The sequence below is a fragment of the Piliocolobus tephrosceles genome, chromosome 9 (assembly GCF_002776525.5).
Source record: "Piliocolobus tephrosceles isolate RC106 chromosome 9, ASM277652v3, whole genome shotgun sequence".
NCBI lineage: Eukaryota > Metazoa > Chordata > Mammalia > Primates > Cercopithecidae > Piliocolobus > Piliocolobus tephrosceles.
The window spans coordinates 102,830,890-102,842,537 of record NC_045442.1 but is presented as its reverse complement, the minus strand read 5'-3'; the positions used below and the strand labels follow the sequence as shown (position 1 = coordinate 102,842,537).

General features: G+C 37.2%; 1 protein-coding gene across 10 annotated transcripts in view; it reads left to right on the top strand.

Annotated features, from left to right (window-relative positions):
- The window catches only part of WAC (WW domain containing adaptor with coiled-coil), an 87,118-nt gene that overhangs the window by 58,534 nt on the left and 16,936 nt on the right, over positions 1-11,648 (top strand). For 6 of the 10 annotated variants that reach the window (XM_023194669.3, XM_023194670.3, XM_023194668.3 and 3 more), the window contains exon 7: positions 3,749-4,057. The exons of the other annotated variants lie outside the window; for them this stretch is intronic. In XM_023194669.3, coding sequence (XP_023050437.1) covers positions 3,749-4,057 — 309 coding nt within the window. The remainder of the gene's footprint in view (positions 1-3,748; positions 4,058-11,648) is intronic. 10 annotated transcript variants of the gene reach the window in all.

Below are 11,648 nucleotides of genomic sequence, written 5' to 3'. Positions count from 1 at the left end.
TTTTTTTTTTTTTTGAGGCAGAGTCTCGCTCTGTTGCCCGGACTGGAGTGCAGTGGCCGGATCTCAGCTCACTGCAAGCTCCGCCTCCTGGGTTTACACCATTCTCCTGCCTCAGCCTCCCGAGCAGCTGGGACTACAGGTGCCCGCCACCTCACCTGGCTAGTTTTTGTATTTTTAGTAAAGACGGGGTTTCACCGTGTTAGCCAGGATGGTCTCGATCTCCTGACCTCGTGATCCGCCCGTCTCGGCCTCCCAGAGTGCTGGGATTACAGGCTTGAGCCACTGCGCCCGGCCCGCTTGTGAGTTTTTTGAACAAATTGCAGGGTAGGGGATGCATAGAAAATGAGTGACAGATGGCTGGGCGCGGTGGCTCACGCCTGTAATCCCAGCACTTTGGGAGGCCGAGGCAGGCGCATCCCGAAGTCAAGAGATCGAGCCCATCCTGGCCAACATGGTGAAACCCGGTCTCTACTAAAATACAAAAATTAGCTGGGTGTGGTGGCGCGCCCTGTAATCCCAGCCACTCAGGAGGCTGAGTCAGGAGAATCGATTGAACCCAGGAGGCGGAGGTTGCTGTGAGCTGAGATTTCACCACTGTACTCCAGCTTGGGCGACAGAGCAAGACTCTTGAGTCTACAAAAAAAAAAAAAAGTATTAGATAAGTATAAAAATAATAACTTGTTTTTCTTCATGATTTCAAAAGTATGCCATATTTATGAATAATTAGGTAAAACATTGAAATTCCATGACCCTGAAACATTTTGGAATATGTACTTTTTTCTGTATGCTTATAAATGTGTATACAAATTACATATATATGTATTTCAAAAATGGGATTCTGTATTACTGTTTTTTACCTGTTATTCAGTAATGTATCAGGAATATGGTTTTATGTCTGTTTATAATTCTGCATTTGTTATATTGATTGCATAGGTAAACTTTCATCAATAAATAATCCCCTATCAGTGAATACTTGGGAAGTTTTCAGCCTTTCCCTACTATAAACAAGATGATGATTCATATCTGCCCACTTGTCTGATTACTGCCTTCATTTAAATTCCTAGATAGGCAAATGATGAGTCATTGTGTCTGTGCTTGTGTTGAAATGTAGTCATGTATCACACTTTTTTTGAGTTTAGGTAGTGTTTGAGAAAGAACCTTAGCTGTGTTGCTTTTTTTAAAGATTGGTCAACTTAGTAATAAAGTCAATGAGCCATTCAAGTGTTTAACTTAGTCTATCAGAAACATGTTGGCAGAGTGTTTGCTTATGTTCAGTATATTGGTATTTGTGTAGAGTGTGGCTTAAAGCTTGTTCTTGACTACCAATAAAAAAAACTTTAGGGGATGGCAGAGGGGGAAGGATTGGGAAGATTTTTACATGTAAAGAGATAAAGTAGGTTTTAATGAGGTTTTTGTTTCTGTTTTTTTTGCAATATATTAAGTGTTTGTAAAGCACTAAAATATTTTAACAAAGGCTGGACATGGTGGCTCATGCCTGTAATCCCAGCACTTTGGGAGGCCGAGTCGGGTGGATCATCTGAGGTCAGGAGTTTGAGACCAGCCTGGCCGATGTGGCGAAACCCCGTCTGTACTAAAAATACAAAAATTATTTGAGTATGGTGGTGCACGCCTGTAATCCCAGCCACTTGGGAGGCTGAGGCAGGCAGAGATTTCGGTGAGGCGAGATTCATGCTGTTGCACTACAGCCTGGGTGACAGAGTGAGACTGTCTCAAAAAAAAAAACCAAAAAACATAAAATATTTTATCAAATGTTAATATTCTCCACAACCTGATGCTGAAAATTATATGGATAAAATTTTTAATTTGCTATAACTGCTACTAATTTTTATTTTTCCGAATCTGTGCTTTATATGTTGATGGCTCTATGTTTAGAGAAACCTTTCTCAACAGAAGCACTAATGACGTTTTGGGTGAAGTAATTGTTTGTTACGGAAGGCTTTCCTGTTTTGTAGGTTGTTGAGCACCATAACTGGCCTCTCTTCACTAGATGCCAGTAGCATACCTCCCCTCTCTCCAGTCAGGACAAGCAAAGCACTGCCCTCTGGGAGGGTGGCAAATAGGCACTGCTTTAACTGTGTTTATTTAGAGTTGTAAGTATAGAAAGCTGTTACAGCTATAGCTTCCCCTGTTCCTGTAATGCTGCTGCCCTTTTTATTTTTTAACTTAGAAATGTTAGAAGTATCATCCTTAATTTCCATTGGAGTACATATGCTTGATACATTTTGACTAGCCCTATCGAACTGAAAGGAAGTTTTCTTGGTTGAGGAAATAAAAATTGTATACAGAGTTGGGCATGATATTATCCTGTTATGTCTGTCCTTAAAGGTTTCTGTCTTAGTAGTATCCTCATTGCAGGTAGAAACTGTAGAATAAAATTTTTAAAATTTTATATTCATGCAAGTTGATAGCTTACTGATATATTACTGTCATACAACAGATGTTTGTATTCTGTTCATTTTTGTAGATTTTTATATTATATCCTTTATAACACTGAATTTTATATGTTAAGTCATTGTCAAAAGACCTTGTGCTTTGATGTGATTGTTTTTTTGGGTGGTATTCCAGTACTTTTTCTTGTGGTGTACCATGTAGTGGTTGTGTACTGACAACTTTGAAACTGACTTCTAGTTTGAATGTTACTCCTCCGTTGTTTTGTCTTGGTCTTTACAATTGGAGGAGCTGTGAATTGGAAAAAACAATGCAATAATCAACAGAGATGGCATACTTCAGTAAAATTATTATACATCACATGCATGGATTTTAGGTCATTTCTCTCCTTGGAGGTTATTTGAATTCTTTAGTTATTGTTGGGAATATTGTAATTTAGATTGAACACTTTGAATGAACTTTAACATGATCGTTGAAATTTTCCTCCTTTTGTACTGTTTTGAGGAATCATGGTGTTAGAATTTAAATTGTTGATAGATTTTAAACTGTTTTCAGTATTTCTGAGGTTAAAGTATTTTTGTGGGTTTAAATTGAAAGGGGATTTGTTTTTAATACACCTAGCGATAAGTAGATTGTTCTGACTGTGCTGTGTGTGTTGGACTTCTATTTTCAAATAGCATTATGCATCATGATTTTATTACTAACTCTCTGGTTATTTGTAACATTATTAAAAATACTACAGATTGGTTTACTTACTGTGTTCACAGTTCATCATAACTTCAGTCATCTTAAAATAATTTCATTTAAGCCTTCGTATAAACTGCTTTAGAGGCAACTAATTAGCTAACATAGTATTTAGAAAGACCAGGCTAGTAAAGCCTAATATTCCTTTGCAGTCGAACCACTGTGAATAATTCAGTTATTAAAATCTATGACCCATAGTGTAAAAGAATGAAGCATTTACTTTTTCTGCTTTTAAAACAATTAAAAAATTTTTATGAGACGGTATTATAACTCCATGTTGATTTTTGTTGTTTTTTTTATGTTTTGTTTGAACTACAGTGTGATTCTAAGGAATCCTTAAAAAATGTGTAGCCCCCTTGAAATATGAGTATAGATGAATATTTATAGTTGAGCAAAAACTCCTCTTCTTCCAGTATTGCATATTTACATGCCAGTGGTAAACTGCAGACACTAACTGGGTTTGCAGTTTTATAAAAGAATATGTAAGTACAAGTATGTTGCTGAATTAGCTGATGTTAAAGGTAGGATTCTAATGTAATCTTTTTTCTTCCCCCTTCTGTCATTCCAACATCTGTTTTTTCGAACTGAACTAAAGTGGAAGACAAGCATTCCAGTGATGCCAGTAGTTTGCTCCCACAGAATATTTTGTCTCAAACAAGCAGACACAATGACAGAGACTACAGACTGCCAAGAGCAGAGACTCACAGTAGTTCTACGCCAGTACAGCACCCCATCAAACCAGTGGTTCATCCAACTGCTACCCCAAGCACTGTTCCTTCTAGTCCATTTACGCTACAGTCTGATCACCAGCCAAAGAAATCATTTGATGCTAATGGAGCATCTACTTTATCAAAACTGCCTACACCCACATCTTCTGTCCCTGCACAGAAAACAGAAAGAAAAGGTATGCCATTATTACTAGATGCTGCACGTTGAACTATAGTTTCTAAGTTTCTTATATATTACATTATTTCCTTTGGCTTATAAGTCTCTGAATTATAAATTTTTTAAAAAGTCTTTTAGAATGTTTCTGTGTAGAGTTAGGTGTAGAGTTAGCAATATTTAGCTTTTTTCTTTAGTTTATAATTATCCAGCCTCAGAACTGTTTCTTGTCTCTGGATTAAGTCAGGTGCTTAATGTGTAACAATAATGATTTAAGTAGTTTGTTAAAGTCAAGTAACTGTCTCTTCAATTTTCTGTTTTTGTGATCATTGTCTTGACAGTTTATAAATCGTCTCAGTTTTCTCTTAATATGAATAGAGATATTTTAAAACTAATTCTGTATAACATTTCATTATTGGTTTCAGTTTGCAATTAGAAAATTAAGTTGTGGGCCATAAGATAAGGAGTGTTAATGTCTGAATTGGACCTTAAGTCTGAAGAGTGGAAGTTAAACATTGCAACCCAAATTGTGTTTATCCAACTCAGTGTCAATGATCATAGCATGTTTAAAAAGTTACAGAAAAATTTTAAGAACAGCTACTTGGAAGGTGTGACACAGCATAAGTAGTGTGATGAAATTTGCATAGACCATTCACAGTCCGAAACTTGTACTTCATAGTATGTTTTAAGAGTCTAAGGAAATTAAAACGCAGTAAATAAATTGTCACAGGTAAATCCATTAGCAGACCATTACTAAGTGTTGATGCACTTTTAAGTGTCCTGTGGGTTTAGGAGAGGCTTGATACGTTAATTCACATTGATTTAATTTGTTGGCAGAGGGCTCAAGTAGTTGGATTTCTTTTGTTTCTGATTTCCCCTCTCCTTGAACTACAGTGTGATTTTAAAGAATCCTCAAAAAGAACTTGTAGCCCCCTTAAAATCTAGATTAATATAGATTAATATTTATAGTTGAGCAGAAACTAAACTATCAATACATGTTGTTTGAAATTTTCTTATATTACATGTATGTAATACATGCGTATGTACTATGCATGTTATTTGAATTTTCCTTGTTATTCAGCCATATACTTTATATATCATAGAGTACATAATGTGTCAGATTAATGCTTGTTCCAGATGTCAAATTCGGTCAAGATGGTTTGTACCAACATTTATAAATAACATGTCGGATTTACCCTGTGACAGAATTAAATTTGCAAAGAGAAATACTGAGCGATGAAATCTGAATTAATGCTATAGTTATTATATTTTCCATAGGACATTTTGGTTTTTTAATTTCCTATAATTTTGACAATTTGCTCACAGAAAACTTTGTTTTAAAAATCCTTGTCAGTTAAAATTCTGATGGCCCTTTGAAAGTATTTATCCCATGTCACCTTTGTACATTTAACACTTTTTAACTCCTTTTTGAAATTCTTCCTCTGGCTTCTGTGATACTACCCTCCTTCAGTTACCTATTTCTGTTCCTTCCTGCTTCCTTTTTTTTTTTTTTTTTTTTTTTTTGGAGACGGAGTCTTGCTCTGTCACCCAGGCTGGAGTGCAGTGGCTGGATCTCTGCTCCCTGCAAGCTCCGCCTCCCGGGTTTACGCCATTCTCCTGCCTCAGCCTCCCGAGTAGCTGGGACTACAGGCGCCCACCACCTCGCCCGGCTAGTTTTTTGTATTTTTTAGTAGAGACGGGGTTTCACCGGTTTAGCCAGGATGGTCTCGATCTCCTGACCTTGTGATCCACTCGTCTCGGCCTCCCAAAGTGTTGGGATTACAGGCTTGAGCCACTGCGCCCGGCCCCTTCCTGCTTCTTACATATCAGCACCTCAGCCTTTTTTCCTCCGTTAGATTCTTTTTCTTGTTCACCATATTCCTTGGTAGTCATTTTGTTACTGTTATGACTACCAAATCTTTAGTTCTAGTTCAGACTTATATATCTACATGTAAACTCTCAGTATTTGTTACATGTCCTCATATACAATGTGTCCCTAATTTCTCCCTTTCCCACAATTTATTCTTAGATTTGCAGTAATTGACAACAGTGTTCTCCCTAACTTTGCCTTGTTCTTAAACATTCTCACCCACCCACCCATTGCCAAATCTTGGGCTCTCTCTCCTAGTACTCATTGAAATTCAGATTCTCTGTTTTCATTGTAAAAATCTTTCGTGGAGATTTCACTTACTGAAATTCAGATCATCTCTCTCTGTCTGTTAATTTGTAAAAATCACTGTGTTGCTTAGCCTGATCTCAAACTTTTGGCCTCAAGCAGTCCTCTGGCCTTGGCCTCCCAACATGCTGGGATTACAGGTGCAAGCCACAGTGCCTGGCTAGGTTCTCTTGAAATAATCTCCTGATTATCTTCTTACCCAATCTATCCACTTAACAATGGCATCGTTATACAATTTAAATTGTATTGTGTCAGCTCCTTGCTTAGAAACTTCTAGTGGTTTTTTAAACATCCAAATGATAAAGTCCATACTTAGTAAGATTATAGCAAACACTTGACAGGATGGTTGCAGTCTGTTTTGCTAGCTTGATCTCCACCCATTTCACTCTTAATTCTCTAATTCATCTGTTGCAAACTTGGACATTTCTTAGGACTTGCCATTATCTTTCCTGTCCTGAGCTTTTGCTAAATAGAACATGTTCTTTCTTTCATTGCTGTCCTGTTGAATCCAGTACTCTTTTGTAACAAAACTTAAACATTGTAATTTCAGTTTTTTCAATTAGATTATATCCCCTTTAGGGCTCAACATTATGTTTTACTGTATTTCGTACTTTATTCATCTTCTAACCCTTCCCTATGCAGTTTGATGCTAATTGTCTTACGTTCATTTTAGTGTTAGAGGCAGCTTCTCCACAACCCTGTTCTTTCCTCAAAACCAAATATAATGAAAGACATAACATACAGCACATCTGTGTCAGTTCGGACGCTCGTAATGTAAAATTTCTGACAGAGTAGATTCGAGTTTAAATTTCACGAAGTGTGTTTGCTAATCACAAGCATTATGTGCCTAATTTATATATAGTATTCTTAAAGTTGTAGGAAGAAACTCGATTACCTACCATGGAATTACCTGTTTATATAGGGGAAATTGTGCAGCCTTTCCAAGTACTTCTCCTTGTATGTTAATTGAAGACTGTTACATCCTTAGATAAGTTTTATAGCAACTTTAATCTTTACAGATTGTTTTCCATTTAGTCTGTTTAGATTGTTCATTTTGATTGTTCTTCGTGTTTCTGAAGTGTCTATTTGGCATATTTTTTTTTTTCTCAACGGGGACCTCCATGTTACTTAAATTAAGCGTTCTATTGACTCTTCTCATCAACTTAGTGATTTTACTTGTTTAGGTTTTTTGTTTTTTTGGTTTTTTGGTTTTTTTTTTTTGAGACAGAGTCTCGCTCTGTCGCCCAGGCTGGAGTGCAGTGACCGGATCTCAGCTCACTGCAAGCTCTGCCTCCCGGGTTCACGCCGTTCTCCTGCCTCCTGCCTCAGCCTCCCGAGTAGCTGGGACTACAGGCGCCTGCCACCTTGCCCGGCTAGTTTTTTGTATTTTTTTTAGTAGAGATGGAGTTTCACCATGTTAGCCAGGGTGGTCTCGATCGCCTGACCTCGTGATCCGCCCGTCTCAGCCTCCCAAAGGGTTTTTCTTAACAATTAAATAATTTATATTAAGCGCTGATGGTTCAAATCAGGTTGGCCTGTTGGTCTTAAGCACTAATAGTATAGCTGAGCTGTGTCTAAAGTTGTCAGTGGTGGATGCTGTGTACAAGAGCAGAGTCTTTGTCTTTCTTAACCACTGCTCTATTCCTAGTGCTTGACAAATAATAGGCAGTGTGTAAATGTTTGTTGTAGATGCCTATACAACAGTGTGTAAATGTGGATGGATGCCTGCACAGCGTGTGTAATGGATGTTGTATAGGCATCCATATTGTATGTGTAAATATTTGTTGTAGATGGATGCTCTAAGAACAGGTGTTGAGAGTTGGGGGCACTTGCACTGGTCATGGTTTAAAAAAGTATTTGAAGAAAAAGAAGTTTGTATATGTGTTGTGCATCCGATTAAAGCATACCAGCAATGGATTTAGATCTGTTTGATGCCAATGTGTCATTTGAGAGAAAGAACCTAAGGTGAAATCAAGGTTTGTGCCTGTGTGAGTGGTCAGAAGGGTAGAGAAAGCTGCAGAGCTCTTTACTTTTGCAGAGAACAGTCTTGATGTTAGGTAGAGTGAAACAAGGGAGTGAGGTGACCCCGTTTAGGTCTATATTTGTTTGTTAGGGGAACATGTGAACATGTATGTATGCTCACTTTATTGGACAACCAACCATAAAAAGAGAAACTCTGATACACCAAAAAAATGTAAAACTGAGTTTTATCAGTTGATTCTCCAGTGGCCATTTTAAACCTGCTCTAACTTTGCCATCCCTTCCAGATTTGTGAAATGACAAAAGAGGAAACGTGGGTCCTTATTGTTGGCTATGACCAAGTTGTCAGGAGAGTTTAATAACCTTATTCAAGGCCGGGCGCGGTGGCTCAAACCTGTAATCCCAGCACTTTGGGAGGCCGAGACGGGCGGATCACGAGGTCAGGAGGTCAAGACCATCCTGGCTAACACGGTGAAACCCCTTCTATACTAAATAAAAAATAAAAAAAACTAGCCGGGCGTCGTGGCGGGCACCTGTGGTCCCAGCTGCTCGGGAGGCTGAGGCAGGAGAACGGCATAAACCCGGGAGGCGGAGCTTGCAGTGAGCCAAGATCCGGCCACTGCACTCCAGCCTGGGCCAAAGAGCGAGACTCCGCCTCAAAAAAAAAAAAAATAAATAAAATAACCTTATTCAATAAGTTCCTTATTTAGTGATTTAGAATTATGATTTATTAGCAGAGATAAATTTGAAAACAAAACAAACTAGCCATAGGATTAGACCTATTTAGTAACCTCAAGCTAGCTCTCAGTATGAACATATGTAAATAATCACATACTCACATGCTGGTGCCATATGTAATGGGCAGGACAGACTAGTCATGTTAATATGAGGTGTGAGTTAGTCACTTGAAGTAAAATTCCCTTCTGTTTTTATGCTATCTATAGACTAAATGACAATTGAATGAAGTCAGAAACTTCAGTATGTATTAAAGCTAGGCTCTTATAGCTGATGTAGATGGTCATTAACTGGCAGTGGTAGTGGGCCAACTTCAGTACTCAGCTGATTTGCTTTAAAATAATTTTTAGGGTTAGTAAATACTCATGAAAAGTTATAAAGATTGGCCATAGTTATTCCAATATTTATTGAATAATCGAATACATTGGTGTAGGAGTTTAGTCTTAGTCATTAAGTTTAACTAGGTTTAGTCAACTTAAGAAATAACTGATCAAAAGAGTATTAGGAAATATTGTTTGTAATTTGAGGGTAAGGAAAATACTCATCAAGACCCAAATGGATTTGTCTTTTTAAAATTAATAAATTTGACCATATATAAGACATTTAAAACTTCTTTATGGAAAGTTAATAACAATAAGCTAAGGTTGAAAGATAAGTATCAGACAGGAGAAAATACTTGAAACACAGTTAACAAGATATGTGGAAGATATATAAAAAGATACAAAGCATTATGAAAAAGACAATCCAATGGAACAATAGACAAAGACTATGAACAGAAAATTAGAAAAGGGCAATTGCACCAAATACAAAAATTCACTGAGAATGGATCAAAGACCTAAAGTTAAGAACTAAAACACTAAGACACTTGGAAGAAAACAAAATCTAATGGTATTGGAGTTGGCCGTGATTTCTTGAAATATAATACCAAAGCACAGGCAACAAAAGAAAAAAACAGGCACATTGGACGTCATCAGTATTAAAAACTTGTACATCAAAGGGAGAGAAAGTGCAATTCATAGAATGAAATAAAATATTTGTAAATCATGTATGTCGATAAGGTATGAATGAATATACGTAGAAGTCCAGCTCAACCACATAAAACAACATAGTTCATAAATGGGCAAAGGACTCAAATAAACATTTCTGCAAACAAGACATTCTGGTGGCCAGTAAGCACATGAAGAGGTGCTCAACCTCATTAGTCATTAGGGAAATGCAATTCAAAAACCATAGTGAAATAACACTTAATACCCGTTAGGAAGACTGTTATAATTAAAAAATGGAAATAGGTGTTTCGGAAGATGTGGAAAAATTGAAACCCTTGTACTTTTGGTGGGAGTGTAAAATGATGCAGCTACTCTGGAATATAGTTTGTAATTCTTCAAAAAGTTAAACATAGGATTATGTGTAGGATCCGGCAATTCCATTTCTAGATACATACCCAAAGAAAGGCAGAGACTCAAACATGCTTACATGTCGTTGTTCCTAGTAATTCACAACAGACAGACATTAGAAACAATCAGGTGTTCATCAGCAGAGTGAAATTCTGATACATGCTGCATACAACATGGATGAACCTTAAGAATATTACATGAAATAAGCCAGGAGGGGAAGGATACGTATTTTATGATTCCACATATACAACGGTACCTAGAATGGGCAAATTCATACAGGCAGAAACTGGAATAGTAGTTACCAGGGACTGTTCGGTGGTGTCTGGGGTGGGAGTGGGTGTTAAGTTTCTGTTTGGGAAGATGAAAATGTTCTGGAGACGTATAGTCATGATAGTTGCACAGAAACGTGGATGTACTTAATGACATTGCCTTATACTTGTAAAATGGTTAAAATAATAAGTTTGATGCTGTGTATACTTTACCAGGATAAAAACAATGCAAGAGAAAGATTGCTAGTGCATGTTGAAAATTAAGATTACTATGAGGATATTTTTCACTCTTGAGACTAGTGACAACAATGGAATGTTCCTGGGAAGCACAGTATGTGGGAGTGTGTAAGTGGGTCTTGCTAGTATGGGATGTCACTTTAGCAATGTCTGTTGGAAATTGCTTATCTTTTGTATGTATTAACATGAAGATTTTCTCAGTTGAATAAAACAAGTTAAAAAAGGATACTGTCTTATAAAACATCAGCGTATTTATGTACATTTATAAATGCGTTGAGATCTAGAAGGATAAATAGCTTAGGAAAAATAGCTTAGGAAGAGATCACAAAATATCCTTTGAAAGATCATAGGCACACACAAGTCAACACTAGAGCTAAAACCAGGTATTATTCCATTACCAAAGAATGATTATGAAAGACCATTTAAAGTAGGAGTGTCCAATCTTTTGGCTTCCCTGGGCCACATTGGAAGAATGGTCTTGGTCCACACATAAAATATACTAATGAAAGCTGATGAGCTTTTTAAAAAATTGCATGTTTTAAGAAAGTTTACAAATTTGTGTTGAGCCACATTCAAAGCTGTCCTAGGCCTCATGGACGAGCTTGATCTGTAGTCTAGGTTTCCTGAATGCTTGGAAAAGTTTGCATTGAAGCAATGAGAGTCGGGCTGATACTCTTCTAGAGCAGAAGAATGCATTGAACTGAGTTGTTAATGAGAAACACTGCATTCTCTCTTATGTAAATTCATTTGTGTTGAGCTGTTTTCAAAGATGTGGATTTTGTATTTATGTTCAATTTGTTGCAAACATGTAAAACATGTTAT